A 22623-nucleotide genomic window follows, 5' to 3' on the forward strand; every position below is an offset into this window, starting at 1 on the left:
GGTGCAACTTGGCTGAGAGCAGACTCTGGTCATTCAGAGCACACCCACATGCACACTGTATCTGTATCCAGGTACAGAATTAATATGTAACACAGAAATGCTGGGAACAACCATTACTATGAACTCACCTTACAAACCAAAGCAGCTGTAGTAGTTTTACCAACTCCAGGTGGACCAGAAAGTAAAGCTGCTTTAAAACTTGTCCCATCATCTTTGCTTCCAGTTTTATTGGGTTTTGCTATTAAAAAAAAGATTTCAGGTTTTACCTAGGTACGTAATTATAAAACAAACTGCATGCTTCTAGAGGTATCAAGCATCATTGGAATTTTTCCTCATTTAAGGCCTGGTAAGAACATCCAAAGATGCATACACAGCTGCATCATAACCACTTTGGGAAAAGCAGCTTAAAACAGCTCACAGTTTATGATTTGGAGTGATTTTTGAACTGAAAAATACTAAAAAGTGCTATGAATGTAATACAACTATTTCAGCACTTTCCTCACAACCATATCATATACATAAAAAACCAAAACCACCACCAAACCCACACACCACCACAAACAAATTAAGCCAAACCCCAAACACACCACACACAAAAACCCCACTACCCACTACTGCTGAACCAAAACCCTATTTTAAACCTGTCTGTCTATAGGATGACAAACTGTCGACACGTGCACTTGCCAGAGCCAGGACTTTGACAATTCACCTCCATGCATGACAGCAGCCCTTTAGACCTGCTGTTATCCTGTATCTTCACCATTGGCAGTGCCTAACCTACTTCCTCTTGCTGAGGAAGAAATAATAGGCTCAACACAAGGCCATTTTTAGATACATTACACATAGGATATTCTGGGGTTTTTTGTAAAAATGAAACCTAACACTTGGGGAAAAAAAACCTTTTGAAACACATTTTTCTGCTCTTTTTTGAGGTGGGGAGGTGGGGAGTACATGAACAACTACTTGACCAAAAAACTCAGGCTCAACTGCTGCTAAAAATGCATCCAGCTGCAGCCTTATTCCCGATTTCTAGAGCTGCTCTGCTACCACCAATGCCCTCACTGGTCCAGGGATGCAAGCAGCATGACTAGCGTGGAAGAATACAGAGAAAAGTTAACCAGGCCAGTCACCTTGTCCATCTTCCAAGGTATTCTTGTGCCAATTTCTGAGCCATCGGAGCAGTTTATTGGCACAGCTTTGCTCACCCTGCTGTCCAATAATTGCCTTAAGGGATACAGGCTTGTATTTATCTACCCATAACAATTTCTCTGTACCATCTTCATTAACCTCAGAAACCAAGTTCCCCTTAGGTTTTGGGGCTTCTTTCTCCTCTACTGTGTGATGTTTAAAGTCCTTAAGCTTTCGAATAGCAGTGGTTTCTCTCTTGACAGATCTGGCAGTATCTCCTTTTTCAGGAGTAGACTTGTACTTATTATTAGCTTCCCTTTTATAGGGGCTAAAATTTCTTTTTCCAGCTTCAGTTTTCTGAGGTGTCTTTTTAGGTCTTGACTCCACTTTCTCTGCCTTAGGAAAATGAAAGTAAAAAAATTAAAAATAAATTAAAGAAAAAAACATGCAGTAAATAAACAGCATATTTATTTACACAATTACAGGAGTGCTTAGAAAGTGACAAAGCTTATGTATTGATTAAAAACGTTTCAAGAGCAGATATAGAAATACTCTCTGAGAAATAAAGCACTGCTAAACACAACGTCACCGGGTTCTGTAGCACAACCCACAAAAAAGAGGCAGCAAGTGTTCTGGTCATTCCAAAAGCAGTCCCCTTACTCACAAAGCCTGAAGCATTATACAATGCTGAACTGACTGTCAGGTTGGAACAAGTGGGTCAGACACCCATGAAGCTCTTGCAAAACAACATTTGAGGGAGTTATTCAACCCAAAGCAATTTAAAGGCAGTGAAAGTGATCAGCTAGTAAGCTTAGAGTTGCTTTTCCCTAGGACACTACTAATGGTATCTTTGCATAAGTAAGTCATGTCTGTACTGAATGCACCACATGTTAGCGCTAACACAGATTTTAGTAACATTGTATCAGCCACTACAACCTAAATTTAAATGTGCACAAAAAACTTGTTACCTCTTCTTTGGTATTGCCTGAAAAAATTACCTTTACTATTTTTATATCAAGTACCACAAAAAGACAAGATCTGTTATGTATACACATAGTTTACATATCCCTGGGCCTGGGTACCACATGGTATCAGTCACAATTATTTATTCCAAAGAATTAACAAATACTTATTGTTTAAACCTGATACCATCTGGGGAGATGCAATTACCTGCTCTGTCAGGTACCTAAAATGCAGAATAATGTCAGAGTGGGAAAATAACCTATAGCTCCCAAGCAGAGTCATTTGTCTCAAGCACAAACAAAAAATTTTCACTTTTAACCTGAAGGTCAAACTGATGATTGTGGTGTTACTATTACTGGAACAAAAGACAAACTTCTTTCAACTAAAACCAAACCAAAGCAAAAAAAACCCCTAATCCCCTAAGTTTATTATAAACATACCTCTGTTTCAGCTGCCAGCTCATATTTGGACTTTTTGCCTGGCATAGTTCGAATAAGATCAAACAGACCATCCTCATCAATAACTTTTGTACCTAAAGTTGATGCCTGGAGCAAAAGAAAGAATTAAATGTATAGTCAAGTTACATTAGGATTTACATAATTCATTTCAAAGTATTTTCCAGTAAAAACTATGACTAGGAACACAACAAGAACAACAAGAGTTTATATTTTATATATATATATATGCATGTGTATGTATGCACAGAAGTAAAAACAAAACAAAGCTGTAAGCCACTCAGCAACTTTCCATTTTAAAAATGCACTTTATTGTTAGTACTGCTTTCTGTTGGCAGGGATACTGGAAATTCCTATTTGAGATGGGAACAATTCAGTTTCGCTTTGCCTTCGGCAGGCACAGGACGCACTCACCTTCTCACGTTTGGACTGGCCGCAGTCTCGCCCCATCACCAGGTAATTTGTCTTCTTGCTGACATTGCCAGTTACTTTGCCTCCGTAACGTTCAATCAGAGACTTGGCCTCATCTCTTTCAATGCACTCCAGAACACCCGTAATTACAAATGTCAGGCCTTCCAAGCAGTTTTCAGCTCCCTAAGAACCAGAGAATTGCAGAAAATGCCATTACTGATGCAATTCTACCAAATAGCTCTTAACCATCAGCTTTTATAACCCTCTACCGTGTCTAGCACCCTATGAAATTTTACAAAGATGACTATCATACCTAACTAGGTACAGTTCTAAAAGTTCAAAAGCCATTAATGGGAATAACTACCAACAAAACTTCACACATTGTTTACCTGACCGATTGATCATAATTGTAGCACTCTGTGCTTCAAGCATAGTATGCCATTCAAATTAGTGACAGCAATCTTCAACTTTAAGACCAGTAACTATTTTTGATCATCTGACTTCCTAAACCAAGTTCTGAATACAAATTCTTTAGTACACTTCCTTACATTTAGTCACTGCTTTGCATTACAATTTAGGTTTTTCCAATACATGCTTCCTACTGGAAAAAAAATATCAGCCTTGAAACAGTTTAGTTAATACTTGTTAGACCACTTAGAGCAGTAAGTCTATCAAACACTCCACTCTATATAAAGAATCCTGCTGTTGCCAACCTTACCTGAGGTATCTCTTTGGAACCCAGTGCTTTCGGACCCTCACGATTAAGGAAGCTTCGGTAAGCTTGGTAGTTGTTTCGCTTCTTTTCAGAGTCCTCGGGACTTATAGACTGGGTCAGGAGAGGGGAAAAAGAATTAATATACATATTAGATATATGAAAACAGCAAAATAAAACCAAGCATCACAGTTTAAGACATTTTCACGCACCAAAGGAAAAGCAAGATCTAATGCTTGTTTTTAATCTATTAATATGCAATACTGAAGCTTGCTTTTGGTGTTTGTGTTTTGAGGTATTTTTTTTCTTGTTCCTTTTAAAAATATTTCAAAATCCTAAGAGTTTGAAAAATATGTACTCACTGTTTATTGTCAAGTTTCTGTAGATTTTTCTGCTGCACATGTACATGCTCACTTAACTCAAATTGTCACTTTAAATTCACATCCTATTTAATTTGCGATCTCCACTTACACAGAAGTAGAAATACTATGAAATAGACTTTAAGAGACACTTAAGCTTCTTAATCAATAAACAACTGTTAAAAACTCACTTCAAAAGGAGGTGCAAGCTCTCCCTTCTAATTACAACTGCTATTTAATTATCAAAATGGGGTACTTTATACTGTATTATTAAAAAGTACATTTTAATGTTGCCAATAACTGACCGTGTTCGTCAAATACAGTTACCGAATCAGATAAAAATACTAAATTATATTCCTACACAACGTATCAATAGTAGGAAAAAATAGGAGACTGGGGAGAGAAATACAAATCCCTAAACAATGCCACCTATCATTCTAACCACAGATCAAGGTCACCACATTAACATCAGTAGTAAGTTTTTACTCACTAAGTAAGTGTCAGAATTTCTGCATTCTGTGTTTTCCAGCAAAGTTAAACATGAAAAAGTACAGAACTAATTTTGCAGTGTACCTGCACACCTTAATGAGCATTAGAGAACCTCAGGTCCTTCATGTGTTTAATTTACACTTTTCCAGCTAATTTTTTCCCCATAGTTTTACAACTGCTGTAAGGAAAGAACTTACAGCCTTACCAGAATTCAAATCCTTAAAAACCGCCCAGGAGATTGAAAGTACCAAGTTACAACAGTGACACCCATAATAAATGAAAACTATTATCCTGCAAACTCCACCAAGACATCTAAATTAATTTTGACAACTCCTACCTCAGTCTTCTTGGGAGAAACTTTCTCCTTCTTTGGTGGTGTCTTCTCTTCTTTCCCCAAAGCCGCTTTTTCTCTCGATAGTGAATTTTGAGCACCTCTTTCTTTTTCAGCAATCTCTTTCAATTGTTCAGATTTATTTTGACGCTTTGCAGAATAATTCTTGGCTGCACCAGCTGAGTCTGTTGCCTTCACTTGAAAGGAGGCAGACGGAGAAGAGCTCATATATAAAAGTGTATCTCATTAATATTATAAGTTAGTGGAATGCTTTTCAGTTTGTGTCCTACCTCTTTCTGACTGCTTATATCCTGCTGTCCTATTAGGGCTGCTACGGATGCTCAGTACTGTTTGCTCTCCTTCTGTATCTTTCCGAGCCTAAATAAACACACAATGCCAAAGTCAGGGATGTGTGTCCCAAGCTACCACTGGGACACAGCAACACACTTCACTTAATTGTGACTAGAACTTAAGACACCATTCCAACAGAGGCATCCAGCACACACTGTCTGATCAGGCAGGACACCCTTTACTGAGAGAGGAAAAGCCAGGAGGGAGGTATAAAAGTGAGTATGCTATTTCCATGAAAACATTTTCTTGCTGTTTTTAATGCATTTGTATGGCAGTCTCAAAACAAAGGTGTCTAAATAAGAACACTCCCAGCAATGCAATTCCAAAAAGCTTAAGTTTAAAAAGAATTCAACCTTTTTCTTCTGCGGTGTTTCATCCAACATGGCCAGAGTTCTAGCAAATTCTTCATCTTCATGCAGCTGTCTCTCCAGCTGAAATTGAAAAAACCAAGATTTTCAGGCTCATGCCAAACAAGTTCTAACTCTAGTATATTTTTTAGAAACTCTAAGCAAGCACATAGCCAGAAAAAGGTGTTCTACCAGAGGCAAATAAATTTCTGGAAATGGCATTGAAGAATTACTTGTTTCCCCCAGAAGGCAAGACTAGTTAAATCTAGTGAGAAAAATGGGTTTGTTGCACTAGAAACATTACTGTGCCTGTATAAGCTGTATTCAAAGGAGTTTTTTCTCACATTTTTTATTGTTGTGTACCCTTTTGTTTTAAAAAATCAAATTTCGAAGGAAGCACTTCGTAACAAACAGCCTGCAAGAAGATACAACCTGTTGGCTTTATCAAAGGCAGTCCCAAAAGACAAGTAGTAACAATGCCTGTTAAAAATTATGATGTGGTCCAGAATGAATGTTTTATTTTCATTTACTACTAGCAACATAGATATTTAAAAAAAAAAAAAAAATCTGTCAGTTTTGGAGAATTTAACTACTGCTCTTAGCCCTACTCTTAGTGTCAGTTCTATATACTTCAGGGAAACAAATATACTTTAACTTTGTATTATTTATACTCATACAACTGATTTTCTTTGACAGAAGAACCAGTAAGAACAAACAGTACACATGACATCTGTGAAAGTTATTTATTAGTTGTAAAAAAACCCCACCAAAATCAGTTTGGTTTCATTTTTATTTCACCTAACAACATAAACATGACATCTCCAGTGGTAACTGATCCTTTGGTTACCTTTCCTGTCCAAGATGGTGTTTTGGGGAAAACCTTTTCTATTCCTGCCAATAAATATTGACCATTGTTTCAACAAGAGAACAACAAAAATACTTTCACAATTGAAATCTGACATGCCATGCTCTGGATCCCAATAGATGACTATAAAACCAGTATGCCACGGGCACTGTCTGTATGTGCCTGTAACAGTGAAATGCATCTACCCTCCTGTGTATAGTGAGAAAGGAAAAGGGCAGTGACCACCAAATGCAAACCAGACTGAGGCAGACATACATCTGATATAAAGTACTTTGATGTACAGAAACTCTGACTGTTATAGGTAAGATTAGTTCAAATGAAAGACATCATCTTATTTTTCCTGACAGGTTGTTTAACTTTCTAATAGGTTGAAGCGGGATTCGTTTATTTTCATCCTTACCTTCAGAGGTGTAGATTTGTCTGCACAATCTACTTACTTCAGATAATACTCAATATTTCAAATATATGTGGGAAATCAAATTTTCCCAAAAGCAAGTAAATATGTGTAAGTGTACCTTTCCCTCATATTAGTACTGATTCAAATAGAAAAGTTTAAGACATGTGAGGGTCATTCACATTCTTCTCAAGTAGAAGAAAATTCGGAAGACAAGTAAAACACATCATGGATGGCAATGACTTTTAATTTTTCACTCCAGAGAATGAAAAAAAAAAAAAACACCATCAAAACACTACCAAAACATGAGGAAGCAGAAAGTGAATTCTGTGTGAAAGGCAGGCTTACTATAGGTATATCAGCTGCACAGACAGAAAAAGTCTGAATAGAGAGAAAATAAGATTAGAGTGACACATTCTATTTACATAACTAAAATAATGCCTATAAAAATAACTGTATAACCATACTTGCACATATTGATGAATTTTATTACACTTATATCTTGGGGTGACGTTATGATGTGTATCCCCTATCGCCTGCTCTATGCCCAGACATGAATCGTGTGCCTTTCTGTAGCTTTAAGGCAGACCTTTAAGAGGCGGGGGAAGCCAGTGGAATTCCTTCGGCACTGCGTTCAAAACCAGAGATAAACTCGCTGGCTTCTCCTGCCCAGCTGCTCCGCTTCTGCAGCGGAAGGAGAATTACGTTCCTTTTGCTTTCCAGCTAGTTTCCTTGTTCATTAGCTAAAGCAAGGAGTTTTTCCTGGGACTTTGGCGGCTGCTTCTTCTCTTCTGGACTGCTCAGAACACCAGAGTATCACAACCCCACTGGGAGGGCTTTCCACCGAGGCCCAGAGCAGGCCCTGCTGAACCCCAGCTCCAGAGAGGAGAAAACGACACCCACAAAGGACTCGGAAATCTACCCGGGTTTTCTTCACAGCAAGAGGTTTTAGTATTTAGCATTATTCTTTTCCTGTGCCTGCAGGCACTGTTAAATAAATAACTTTTTTTCCTTTTTCACTTTCCTCCGAGGAATTTTCTTTCCAAACCTGGTGGGGGAGGGATAGCTGAAAACCTGCCTTCTTTGAAGGGGACGTTCCTCCCACAGCATTTCCCTTAATTTGACTCAAACTGGGAGAACTTACTTATAGCATACCTGGAAAGTCCATCTCAATTTCTTAAGGAAAAACAATTTTAAGTTAAACAAACTGCTCTTGATATAGAGCATTAAATATGTAAAGCTTTTACCTCTGAATCTTCTTCAAGCTGCAGTTGCCTAGCAATGGCCTCATCATCTAGTGTGCTATCTCTGCTTTGTGAAGGCTGTATTAAAGAAAAAAAGACCAACCATTCAGTTACCCTATTACTGTGTCAATTACAGTAATTTAATATGTACAGATTACTTCTGTATGCTTCTAGAAAAGGACTGTGAATGAGACATACAACATTTAATTTCTAGCTCTCCAACTTAAACACTATTAAACAAGGCTATTTTCAAGGGATTTTATTATTCAAAACAAGACCATGCTATAATACAAACATCTCACTTCTTCAAACAATGCTGAACATCTCTGAAGCTATCACAGTTGGCTCACTTGAAAAATAAATCAATAACTACCCTGGGAATTTTTAATTTCCTCCATACTTTACTTGGTACTTTATTATTCCATGAGTATGTGTGCGCCATAAAGCTTGGGAAAACAACCTTCTTCCTCTCTTGTCTGCCCTCCACCCTCAAATATAAGCTATCCCTTCCATTCACTAACCTCAGAAAACTTAATGAATTTCCAGAAAAGTCACTTGAGAAGAGGCAATAAAGAAAACACTACCTTCAACTTTGTGCTATCTTATGAAACACGGCAATGCTACTCTGAACTTGTATTTGAGGACTTGACGTGCACACACGTATCATCAGAGCTCAACTTCTGTTTGAGCCATCATTACTGAGTAACATGAGGTAGAGCAGCAGTTAAGTACTTCCTTGCAGTCACCAAACTGTCCATTTTGATCTGCCTTCAGACACACAAGCAGCCTAAAGAACATCATCAGTACTCACCTCTTTCCTTTTACTTGCTACCAGTTTCTTCTCTGACCGTTGGACACTCGTTGTCCCAAAGTAATCAAGTGCAGAGGTGGGAGTCTGTTTCACTGGAGACAGGGGCTTGCTTTTAGCTTGTGGTTTGACCTCTCCTTTTTTGACAATGTTTGTTCCTGGACAGCCAACGGCTGATGTCCCATTCTCCTTCGGTTTCAGGGAAATTCTTCTATTGACAAAATCATCCTCTTCATCTAAACACAAAGAGAATTCCATTACTTCTGGTAAACAGAACTGAGAGAAAATCCCCCAAAATGAGCATCAGACACAGTAAAAAAGCAGCGGAAAGACTTGAGAGGAACAGAAACAGAGGCAGTTTTATTTGCATGCCTCTAACTGAAGTCTAGTTTTACTTTTCTCAAACTAGAGATATTTTAGACACTCATCTCAGCATATCATAAACACAGATTGTTCTAAACATTTGTTTTTTAACAGAACTTAAACTGACAGCATTATCACAAAAACATGTTCATTTTCCAGCAACCCCTAATTTAAGTCCCCATATTTCTTTTCATACAAAAAATTGTTTTCTTACCACTTCCCTAAGTTTAGAAGATGTTTTATGTCTGTCATCTCTTATTTTTGTTGTATTCTAGACAAAGATGGAGGGAAACAATTATTTTTTGTTTCACCTGTTCTCAACAGACGGCAGTGTTTTAGAGTGTTACAGGCATCAGCCAGAACTTCCTGCTACTGAACACTTACAAGGCAGAATACAATGAGAATCAAGCAGGATTCCACCTATTCCTTCGAGAGAAAGCTGAGAGAGGGGAAAAAACTAACACAAACATGCATCTGTAAGGGGGTAAATTGGTTCAGCAGTTAAATTGAAAATGCCTAAGGATAAAAATTTATCCATGAGAAAGTGGCATTTTAGCCAACTCAATTCACAAAGCAATATATGGAAGAGAAAATTCAAGCCCAGACCCCCAGCTGACAGCAGCAAGTTTTACACAAAGCTAAAAGCTTTGCTATTCTCAACACAATTTATTTTCCCGATGCAGCAGTAAATCTCTTACTGCCATTTAGCTCAATTTAACAAACTATGACATATCAGGGAGATTTGGACTCTAGATGCTTAAGACTCCTAATTTATGATAGTTTCAAGTCTGAATAGGAGATTGCTTATCTCATAAACAATTTCAAGAATATTTTTGGTTCTTTCAAATTTTTCAGTTTAACAAAAAAATATATTTGCAGGAGTAAAATATACTGTTACTGGAAATCAGCAATTAATACAGGTGTAATTACATCTATCTGTCAACTGCTTGATGCTAAAAATGAATTGTTACTTATCATTATTGTTAGCAGAAGATCTGTATGCAGTTTTGATTTTTTTCATTATTCACTTATAACCATAAATAGCAACAAAACCCAACGGGATATTGCTTTCTCTCAAGTAGAAAGCAGCAGAGTAAATACAATTAGATTTTAATTTAAAAATATACAGACTTAAGTCATTTATGAAGCCAGTACTATGTATTATCAATAATCAGAACTTGGCTCTAATTATATTGTTACAAGAAATTACAGGATTAGAAGCATTTATTGACTGCAAGCAGTGGCGGAAGACAAACGAGACTCACTCAGGAACAGTCATTGATAAATGTAAATAAAGAAAAGGGAGAATGAGAACACGGAAGTGGTCATTAGGAGACAAAACCAGCCTCATTCTATTAAGTGGGTTTCAAAAGAGGCTTTAGGGGACTGACACTCAGGCTATAGTTTCATCCCAGGTTCAGGAAATTCATAAGCACATCGCAAATTCACCTGATCTCCAGGCACTTCCCTTATTTCAAGTATGATGAACACCAACTTTTTCAGTAAAACCTTAACACTTCTTCCTCGAAACAAACTGTTCCCACACACCTACTGCCACAGAAGTGAACAGCAAAGTTAATCAGCTGCACGCTTCCAGTCTCCTTACAAGCATGTAGGCAACTTTATTTACAACTTTGAAAATGCCAAGAAGAGTACTACTATTGCTGCTGCACTATTCTCAACACATGACTTGTAAAAGGAAGAAGATATGTTCTTTTTCATACAAGCAAGTTAATAATTTGTGGGAAAATACAAGTAAAAATTTGGATTTTAACTTGTAAAAATTGTAGATTAATTGCATTCTTATAGCAATTACTGGGCAAACCTTGAGATAGCCTTATACAGGGGCATGGACTTCACCAAGAAACAGGAATCAATTTCATCATCAACTAGGCGACTTTTCTGTTGTAAAACCTTTCTATAGCAGAACATGACTATTCCAATAACAGTATTTCCTGCTTACATTGACCCATTTTCGTGTGTTACACAATGAAAAAATATCCTGAACATACACTTCTTTTTTTTGTCCCCCAGGATCAGCTCAGAACTACAAACACAAGTAAATACATTTTAGCTGAGGCTTCTGGAAATCAAGTACATGTGACAAAGGGAAAGCTAATCATGTGATCAATGGAACACACACGCAGTGACAATCAGGAGATTGCTTCTAATTATTTTGTATGCAAACACTACACATGAAGCAGGGATCTATTATGCCAGGCAATGTAGGAGGACAAACTTCCCTAGCAACGAACAGTATCATCCTGAGGGTTTTAAGAGCTATTCCGTGACACTAAAGCACAGCTGGCTTTTATATACCGTTCCAGCAGTACCACAATTATGTTAATACATCAACGCCAGCAGGTCACTTGTAACTGTTTGCTAGTCCTCTTCCTCTTTCCTATCCTCACCCTTTCTCAAAAGAGTTTCACCTGCTGATTACTGAGCAACATCTGCAGCTGTTCCCTAACTCAGCCTGATGAAAATTATCTAGCCTATTTTAAACATTGTTTAAATTCAGATCCTTTTAAAAGGCCTGGGTACAGGAATGACCTCAGCCCATCTAAAAAGGGAGCAATCTACTGCAGGCAGGGACAACAGCAACAAGCAGTATAGGACAGATCCTCAGAGCACCTTCAGAACAATGAAATAATTTTATTAATTTATTATTTCTGTACTGTTGAGTTGCTCATCACCAGAGAATGTAATTTCCCGGTTCCTATTCTATTTAAGATACAAAATATTTGAGGCAGGGACAGCCTACTATGATGTCATAAAACCAACTCCAAATATAGGCAGGGCATTTACAGGTTACAAATAACTTGTACTTACTATGATGTATGTTGAATTGGCATTTGTAGACTAGTACATAAGGATTTCTATATGGAGCTAAAGGACTACATCCTAAAATCATTAAATCTACATTACTTGTATGAAAGGGTAATATTCTGGACGTTCTTCAGTTTCAACGACACCACTTCTGTGCAAGTACTTAAAACAGTTCCTGTCCTAAAGAACTTGCCATCTCCAGCAACAGGCATTGCTGTCTAAGCTGTATTGAGGGTGCAGAAAATAGGGTTTGTCTACAGTCCTAGTATTGACTTTATTCACTTTACCTATGCATGGGTCAGTACCCAACACTCCCAACACTTGGCAGGATTGAGTTTTGTACTCATCTTTTGCTTAAAGTAAATCTTTAAAAAGATTACCTTTAAGATAACCACTTCTCAAAAAAGCCAGCAGGTCTATTCCAACTCAACCGCTGTAACTTCTTCCAAAGAGCACATGCTATGTGTGACTAGCAAAGTTTATTTTTAATTTCTCCTCATTTAAAAAGGCTAGTAGTTGCAATTTACATTTTTAAATGTAGATATTATGTCACTATGTCATTTTAGACTTTTCATGCCATTTCTCAAAAAGCTAATTGATTTTAGATGTACTGCAAACATGCACTTTAAACCACAATTGTTAGCACTTGGCCTACATTGACATATCACAGTTCTGTGCTGTTATAAAAATATAAAGCTTACCTGAATCATTTCACCTTTACACCCCTGAAACAAAATTATTTTTGGATTTTCCCATTATCAAAGGTAACAGCAGAAAGTTGCCTCTGCTTTATTTTTCACTTTGAGATAAAAAGGTTTAGGGACACAAGACTGAAATGCAGTTAACTACCACGTTCTTAGAGTTAGACACTTGAGTGTCAAACTACATAGCCTTTGATATCCTTAGTCCAATACATACCAAACAAAATTCTTAGTCAAGTCTGTATGCTGTTTTGGGACCATCAAAATACGTAAGAAAGGTGAATATATTTAAAACACAGTAAATTATCTTATAGCTGCAAACCCATCAATTACAGCAACTCCTTCCAAATGAAATGCTTGCACTTGCCATAGAAACAGCTGTGTGTATTACCTCAGCAAGCAATTAGAAGTGATCAGTCCATTAACACATTCCAGCTTATTATTACTGAAACTTTTATTCACTTGAGCAGGTTACTTTTCTACAACAGTAGTTCACAGAAGCAGATCTGAATCCCCACCATGCAATGAAATTTCATGTTCTGGTTTAATTGCCTGAAGTTCCGTGCATGACAGGAACACTCAGTAATGCCATGTGAATAATTACAAAACATGAACAAAAATAACTTAAAGCAATCCAAGCACGTATAAATGTGCCAATTTTTTCCAGGTGCAGCTCAGGCAACAGAACTTACTGAGCCTCTCAGGACACAATGCTCTGTTTTCAAACAAAATCAATCAGCGAGAAGAAAAATTTAAACATAAATCCTCTTTTTACATTTTGAACTAATCCAGCAGATTAACCACATTAAGACCAGTTACTCTGGCAGCTCAATAAGGAGATCTGAAAGGGAGCAAAAAGGTCTCCAGCATGGAAAATAGGAACAGGCAGAGGAAAGCAGCAAAATCTTGAGCTAACACAGGTACAGCTTGAAGTGCTGCTACAGAGACTAAACTAAAATTAATTTTATTTCATGTCCTGCCATGTTTGAAATACAGGCTGACAAGTAATTCCAATGTCTTCTGATAAATGAATCCTTTTTTTAGTCAAAATTACATTTATTTCTCAATATTACTGTTATCCTAGTTTCTGTAGAAAGAAAAAGAGACCACTTCTATAAGAGTAAGATTATATTTAACTTCATCCACACCCCTGGTTTACCCTTACTCCCCTATTCAGGGAGTTAACTACTATCATACATTTACTATGTTCATACAACACTCCTCTCAACTCTTTAAGAGTTTGAGTTCAAGAGCACATTTACCATTACACGACCCTTACATTGTACTGCTGGTATCCCCAAACTTAACCAAATTAATTTTAAACGGGCTCACTCCTCAATAACTTTTACATTCTCCTCTGCAACACCCATCCCAGCTTCTTCAGAGGATTTCTCCCAGAACCCACTCTTACTCCTCAAGTATGTTTCAAAACTCCCTTAAGGCTCAACTACACCTCAACTGACCTTGCATGAAACACTTTAGAGGAAAGTTGGTACATAGAGTACTATTTATCCCCTCCTCACATTTCACCTACGTATAGCATTTGCCATAAGTAAGTAGAACACAAGTATTGCCTAAGAAGTGCCAGTGACAGTATTTTACTCCCTCATGAAATATTTCAGTGCAAGACATGCTTATTCACTGACAACCTGCTGCTCATTTGAACCTGTGCTTGAATGTGGGGACTATTTTTTTTGCCCACCAGTATTAGCACTTAACTAAATTTTTGTCAGAGGTTGTTTGGGTTTGTTTTGTTGTTTGTTTGTTTCCCCATCCCTAATATTCTCTACATTAAAAGAGCTTCTATTCGGCAAGGACCTCCACAAGCTATTATTTTTGTCCTGTCTTCTAAGCTCTAAAGGAACAGTTTTCCAGTAGCCTACAGACCTCCTCAGTTCCTACCATGTCAGTTTTTCTACCTTTATAAATAATTCAGACTACCACTACAACAAGGGTTTTCTTTTTTTAAAGATATTCAAGCAATCAAGGCAATCGCTACATATACATGATTACCTCTGCACAATGTATATGAAAGATTAAGTATTCACTTCAAGAGAAGTCAAAATTCCTGCTAAATCACCACCTGTGATGAAACCAGATGAAGTTCAACAAACCACAATAACAGGTCATCTACAAAGCTCAAGGTTCTGTACCTCATTAAACAGAACAAGTATTATTTTAATGAGTACATTTGGATGTTCTCTTAATGAGAACATTTGGATTTTTCCCAATCCCCTAAGACTGTACTACCAACAAAAAAAGGCTTTTTGTCCCCTTGTTACTGTACAGAATAACTTCGTTTTATATTTGGCCATCGTTAAACTAAATATTTATTTAGATTAAATGTATCAACAAAAACCAAAGAGTAATTATTCTTGCTTTGTTCTTTTGCCTTTTAAAAAATTAACTTGTTCACAAGCCAATAAGAAACAAAGCAACACAGTAATCCAGATCAGTCTACTCTTAGACAAACCAAAAGGTTAATTTCCCCAAACACTTTTGGAGAAAGCTGTATCCCACATAATTATATTGAACAGCTGAAAAGAAATTCAAGCAACAAGATGAAAAAAGTTTCAAATTAAACTGAAAAATAGGTTGAGGGAATTAACTACCAAACTTCTACTGTCTTCTTGATGCCAAAAGGCTCTTTCAAACACTGCCATGGACAGAACTCTTGAGAATGAGATTCTGACTTCTGAGTGAGTCCAAGCAGCACATTCTTGATTTAAGTTTTTAGTTCCATAACAGTAAAAACAAGAAAAGGACAAATGCCTACAAATTTTGTTAGGATCTTTTCTATCTATATGTCTATATTCCTATTCTTGTAGAACATATTTATCTCAAGCTAATTACTGGATTGATACCACTTAAATGCACTCAGCTTGACAGTTCCATTAAGCTGAAGAAACAATTTCTAGAAATTAAATGTAAACAAAATTCAAGCATTATGTCTCAAAGTTATAAAGGCATTGTTTTAAAATGCACTGTTAAGTCAACCCTGTGTGTACTTAAGACTCTTTTGATAAGAGTAACCTTGAGCCCATGGCTTTCAGGGATTTCACTAATAACCTTGACTAGTGGTCCCGTGGTACCCCTATGCAGAAAAACTTGATTACACCACTTGGAATTGCATAATAAACCTAAATATGTACTGTTTATTCCCCAGGAATTTGATCATTTACCTACGCTGGGATAAATGCTTTTAAAGATCCTTTTAATTAGGAAAGAATTGTGGGCAAAACTGCCAAAGGAAGCAAAGCTTTGAGTAAAAGGGTAAGTACAACAAATAAAATGTTCATGTTATTTTGGAAAATTGAGCTCATTTGAATACCTGACATGGTACAGCCAGGTTAACTACCTAGGACAAGCAAAATAAGCACAATGTATCTTAAAGACAAGAATTCTGAAAAGACCCCAAGGAGGAAGAAAAGTATAGAAAAAAACCCAGTTGAGCCACACTTCTAATGCAATACTGCAGCAAACAATCCCTTTTTGTTTTAAAAATACATGGTATGATTATAGGGAGGCAATGTTTATGTTCAGCAGTAAACTTAGCAAAAAAATACTACCATACCTACGGACAGTGTCCACTCTTCCAAAGTAAGGATAATAAAACTCAAAGAAGATCACAGAAGAACTACTGAAATTCTATTACTTAAAAACCATGTTTTATCAAAACAGATTTGGATTCAAGTCTGTTAATTCAATCACAGTTTCTTCAGGAAGCACTGTGGCTAGTAAAGAACTCTGCTCCAGAGACAAATACAGAAGGCAGAAGACAGAAGTTGCAGGTTCAGCCCAACTCGGACTGGGTGCAGAAGTACCGGCAACCACTGCAGCAAGTGACAAACTAAATGTTTGTGTTGAGAAGTTACAGACAAAACCAAGAACTTTTGTAGTCACCAACATATCACGCAGAGATTACACATGGAACGTTATATACCAAGTAAAATAACATTTGAAAACATGCATGTTTTCAAACCTGCAGCCAACAGTTATTTCTAAGTATGCTACTGAGCAGCTAAACTATATTAAAGGTACTTAACTTCTTCTCCATAATCTATAGAATTCTCTTTAAGCAAGGAAGCATTACCTCATTAAATTATATGCCTATTTAAATCAACCTAAGCCACTACTCAACATCAGCTTAGTTTTCAGCCTGCTCCCGTGACTTTACAGTACTTGAGGCTGAACTTCTGAAGTGTTTTTGGTTAGCTTGTTCAAGGAGAACATAATTTGTCTTCCTCAATATTAGGTTTTATGGTCACATCTGAGTATATCAGTCAAACAATCCATCCAAGGAGAACATAATTTGTCTTCCTCAATATTAGGTTTTATGGTCACATCTGAGTATATCAGTCAAACAGTCCATCCCACTGTAACATAATCCCCCCCCAATATAGGTGAACATATAATGATATATTTCTTCCATTACCTGTCTCTGAAATATAAACAACAGGATCCTGCTTTAGAACTTTACCAAGTTTTGAAGTAGCTGCTTTTTTCTCAGGTGACTTCTTGGATTTTTTCACTGACGACACCTCCTCTTCTGAATCTGTATTTTGACCACAACATAAATGTAGATTTCCTCCACATACACATATGTGATCTGTTACTTAAAGCCTAACAGTTAACATGTGTTCACATATATTCAGCTGAGTGAGAAAAAGACTCCATATTCCTACCATGGTAGGAAGGTCAGAGCATAGCTCCGCTTTTCATGCATCACATAAATGACTAAATGAAAATCTGGTCAGAACCCAGCATTGACAGTGTTTTTTGTTTACATAACAATACTTTGTTATTTATTTCAGTAACTGCTATACCTGTATAACAACCTTTCTGAAAAAGAATGCGACCATCAAAGATACCACAGCAGCTTACTTCAGAAAAAGCCAAACACACCCAACAAAACCAAACAAGCAAACATTTTTAAAAAAACACCCAGAAAAAAACCCAATGCCAAACCCACAAAAAAGATAATATTATGCTGCTGTGTTCCATGAAACCAATTCCACAAACTAACAACAGACAAAAAAAAAAAAAAAAAAAAAAAAAATCACTGAGGTGGTACTCTGCTTTTTCAGGAGAACACTGGTGACTTGCCACTCATCACCAACCATTCTCCACATCCCAAAAGCTGTCGAGATGACAAATTTACACTACTGTGGATTATGTATCCCAGCATCCAAATGAATCAGCAGGATGAACTGAAGAAGTAGAGACAACTAACAAGTGTCAGAGAGGGCTAATGTATAGAGCCTACCTCTTCCCATGATAAACACAAATATACTGTAATTATATCTAAAAAAAAGACTGGATACAGTCAGTTGACTTGAATACTGTCACCCTGCACAAAACACAACAAGCAAAAAACAAACAAAAACAAACAAAAACAAACAAACAAACAAAAACCAAACAAAAAATCCCCCAACCCCATCAACAAAAAAAACCCAGCCAACCAAACAAAAATGAAAACAAAACCACCCACAGAGTTTTCCATCTTGAAGAGCTTAGAGTACTATTTCTCTTTTTCTCTCCTACTACTAAAGGGTTAGAATCTCCAAACAATATCAGTACTTTAAAGGTATCAGCTGAGCAATATATTAATTTTGTATTCCTACTATTCCTTACTGCTGAACAGGAACTGTCTATAAAACATTTTATCTAAAGATTTGAAAACACTTTTCTATATACAATTGCATTATTAGGACATGTTTCTGTGATCATTTTTCTTCAACCAGAAAAGCAGTCTTCTATTAAAGAGACCGCTTCTAAAATTTCAAGCTGAAGTCTTTGGTAGGAGTCAAAAATTGTAGGAACACCTGCAATCTTTTCTACAGCTTCACAACAAGATACAGAATACCATCAAAGAGGATTTAAATTACATAGCAGATCAGAAAATTTAATTTTAAAGCTTGACATTTCTAGTTTAATCTAACATCTTGACATGCAAGGGCTTGGGTTTTCTTGTTTGGGGATTTTTGTTGTTTGGGTTATGTTTTAAGATGTAAGTGCTATAAAATGGGTTTCCCTTATTGTAATACTCCAAAGAATATTTTCAGAATGTGATATCTTCAAATTATATTCTCTGTGCTTCATACTGTAAATTTCTAACTATGGAACAAACATTTACTAGACTTTTTTTAATAGGAAAAGACAAATAAATTAAACCCAAGTTTGCTTTTAAAACAATCTCCTATATTATGTTCATGCAGTGCAAAGAAATGTAAAGTTATAGTATATAATCAGCCTCCTGTACCCACTGTAGGATGTTATTTTTCCTTAATAAAATCAAAAACCTAAAGCATTCCACAGTGTATATACAATCTCATAGCAATAAAAAAAGTTCCCAAGTTTTGATAAAATTAATCATCTGAATTTCTTTTTTGTGGGGTTTTTTTTGCGTGTGGGTTGTGTTTTGGGTTTTTTTTAACAGCTGTTTTGTTAAAAGTTACCTTGCATTGTATATTACATACCTGGCACTCTTATTATTATCAAACACCTGTATCCATCAATATTTGCCATGAAAAAAGTTTTACTTGCATTGACTAAAAAAAAAACCTCAAAAAACTTTCAAATATACAATTTACCTAATCAACCTTGCATGCTGATGCAAAAAATACAAAGGAATATTCAGAAACAACTTTGAACACTACCTGAATCATAGATTATTCTTCTCTTCTTTTTTGTCCGCTTTTGTTTGGAATCGTCTTCACTGGGTGAATTATTCACCTAAGTGTAACAGTCCATTAGTTCAACCATTACACAGATCCTCTCAGCTTTCAGACAGTCATACATCCAAATTTATGAGTTTCAAACAAATTCTAACAGAAATTATTTCTTTTCCAATATTACGTTTACAAACAGTCCTAACCCCTGCGTGGGAGGGGGAAAGATGCAGCAGAGAGAAAATAAGGAAGAATTTTCACACTGAAATTATACAGTCAGAATACTTTTTTAAGCCAGCTCTTTCTTCCAAACTGTTATGTTTCACATTAAATATTCCATCCTATTAGAAATCTCTCCATTCTTTAAGTGATTTTAAAACTAGCTTTAGCCATTGCTTTCTTTTTTATACAGCTCAGGTGATTAACATGGAAAGTAGTCTGAAACCAGAACCCAATCTAGTTTTAACCAGTCATTTTAAAGAATTTGGTCTTTGCAGCAGGTTTAGAGAAGTGATCCCAACAAACACAGTGTTAACATTTCCTTTACAGGTGTTAAAACACCTGGGTAAAAAAACTGGTCAGCAGGCACTACACCACAGACTTTTACCTCATTTGTAAGCATGAGGTCTTTGCTATGTCTGCATCTACTGTGCATAAACCTTGGGTTTATTAAACTAAAAATTACATAACCAAACCTACTTAGAGAACTGCGGCTATAGTCAGAATAACTTCAAATATATCAGACTGTTCTTACACTAGCTCTTAACCCTAAGAACTTCTATACCTACCTTTGTCCTACAAACCAAATTTTTTTAACTAGCAATTTTCTTCACCACCTACAAAGTTTTACTGCTATGAGTTAATTTTAAGTGGTAGTTTCCTCCCATACCTGTAAAAACAACTGACATACAGTCTGTTATTTTAGTATGTGAGAAGAACCATGACTTTAAAAAACGCTAGATACACAATCAATCTTGCATCAGAGAAACCAAGCACTTCATAAATATGAAAAGCAAAACTAACCTTAGCCTCCTTTTCCCTTTTCTTCCCACTTGAGGGTCCTTCACCATTTTTAATTCTTTCACTCTTTTTCACAGACTCACATTCTTGTCGCTTTCCAGGTGGTACAACACCAAAGAATTTCCGGATATCCTAGTAAAAGGGAAAGCAGATTTATAAATTTTTAAATACAGACAGCTCTTCACACTACACTTACGTGACCTTTTCAGCAGCTCCATTGCATTTACTGATTTTGAAATTTTGTTTACAGTTCAGAAAACAAAGCCCAGATAGTTAAAAGTAGCTGCTCAGACACCCTCACCACCTGACTCTAGTCTTCGAATCATGAAAAAAATTTATTTCTTCCTTAGTTGGGCATCTTCACCAATACAAAATGCAAGACAAACTTCCACCAGCAATGAAATACAATGACTTAAGACAGATGTATCATTAGAATTCTTTTTTTCTGATTGTCACAAACCTGGACTGAAATATTTCTATAGTTTATATGATCAACACACTTATGAAGTAGTGCCCAATGTAGAAAGACAGAAAAGGACCAGGAGCTTGAAAGAGTGAAGTAGTAACACATACTGCATTTTCCACCTTCTCATAAATTTTTAAGACAGTAACTTACACCTCATTAAAAAACTAGCCAGCAAGAAACTTACAAAATTTAAATAAAGTAACACCAAGATCAATTTTGTTACCTTATTTTAGTACCTGACCACAATACAGCCATAACAAACTTTCTAAGCATGTAAAATCAGCAGCTGAAGCTTAAATTTTAGAAAATCACTATTGTATACACAAAATCGCATCTGACTTCTGTTTTTAAAATCTAGCAATCCAGTTTTATTAAAAGAAATTGAGAAAACAAGTACCTGGTTGTTATCACTACTGCCAGGGTTAGCAGCCATTTCAGAGAAAGAAAGTACCTGGCCTAAATCATATATAGCAGGTAAAGGATAGGGCTCAGGACTCCACTGTACCCAGCTGAAAGCTATTCCCTATCATGGACTTCAGCTGGCACTTCTTTATTATTACAGGGAACCACAAGTAAAGTAGTACATTCTTAGGAAACTGGCATCAAGTCTGATTGATAATAAGGGGTCTTTGAGGCTCTTTTTCTAACCGTCACTCTGTCAGTTTGGATTTAGGGCTTAAAATCAATGGAACATCTGATTTGAAAGCATAAACAAAAAATGGGACATGTATAACTTAATTTAGTACACTTAAAACAATTTTATAGAATTGGAAATGTTGTTTCCTGTAAAAATTTAGGCTCTTTGTGTTTTAACTGCAGGTACTAATACAGATTCAGCAAATGGTAGATTGAAAATCGTTCTTCCTCAGTGTGACTTCACATTTTTCCATCCATGGAATTCATGCCTTGAAGCACAGATTTTCAACACTCCACTATTTTACATATATTCCTACAATATAAATGCAGTACTATAGAAGCTCTGAAATTTTGACTGCTGATACCTATAGCTAACAGATTTGAAGAGAGCATCTATTCAAAAAGTTTCCAAGTAGATTTGTGGACCTGATCACTCAATTATACTCGTTATTACTGACTTCTTTTTAGGCTTAAGGTAACTTGGCAAAAGAAGAACAAGTCTCATTAGATCTTTTATGTAGCAAAATAATTTAAATACTTAATACAACACTGCAAAATAAAGTGACTTTAAAGTTTACATTTTGTAATAGTTGTTACTTTAAAGCTTAAAATATTTGAGGATTTAATTTTAGATCAACAGTAAGGCTCCATTCATTCTACTGTTTTCACCAAAAACTGCTAGCTAGTAAGTGAGGTGCTCCGCAAATCTACCATCCTCTGCCAACCTCTGTGCTACCTGGCAATTGTTATGTGAGGGAACATGAATACATCCCAAAATTACAGTCTTCAAGCTTATACACCTTAAAAGTGGTAGCAGGGAACATGTGTTACATTGGTTAGCCCACTTTAAAACCACATGTCTGCTTTAACTTATTTCTAAAGCTTTTCAGTAGGCTTCTCCACAGGCTTTTAAGAAGATTTATTAATTTCACTATTTTTCCTCTAACTAAACCTTTAGTTTTGGATTACGGTTCTGGGATCAGTTTTAAAATGCACATAATTGTGGCAAAAGCTTTGCAGAACCTTCTGGTGTTTTAAGCATAGGCAATAATATTAGAATTTTTTAAGATTTATACAAGG

The 22623-nt window shown here is 36.3% G+C and overlaps 1 protein-coding gene across 1 annotated transcript in view; it reads right to left on the reverse strand.

The window, feature by feature from the left end:
* Positions 1-22623, reverse strand: part of RFC1 (replication factor C subunit 1) — a 34374-nt gene that overhangs the window by 8594 nt on the left and 3157 nt on the right. Inside the window, exons 2-13 of the mRNA XM_048304331.1 lie at positions 20445-20573; positions 19410-19485; positions 8861-9093; positions 8053-8127; positions 5553-5630; positions 5139-5226; positions 4855-5045; positions 3676-3783; positions 2961-3140; positions 2532-2636; positions 1131-1524; positions 129-238 (exon numbers count right to left, since the gene is read on the reverse strand). Of these exons, the coding sequence (XP_048160288.1) occupies positions 129-238; positions 1131-1524; positions 2532-2636; positions 2961-3140; positions 3676-3783; positions 4855-5045; positions 5139-5226; positions 5553-5630; positions 8053-8127; positions 8861-9093; positions 19410-19485; positions 20445-20573 (1767 nt within the window). The remainder of the gene's footprint in view (positions 1-128; positions 239-1130; positions 1525-2531; positions 2637-2960; positions 3141-3675; positions 3784-4854; positions 5046-5138; positions 5227-5552; positions 5631-8052; positions 8128-8860; positions 9094-19409; positions 19486-20444; positions 20574-22623) is intronic.

The sequence above is a fragment of the Corvus hawaiiensis genome, chromosome 5 (assembly GCF_020740725.1).
Source record: "Corvus hawaiiensis isolate bCorHaw1 chromosome 5, bCorHaw1.pri.cur, whole genome shotgun sequence".
NCBI lineage: Eukaryota > Metazoa > Chordata > Aves > Passeriformes > Corvidae > Corvus > Corvus hawaiiensis.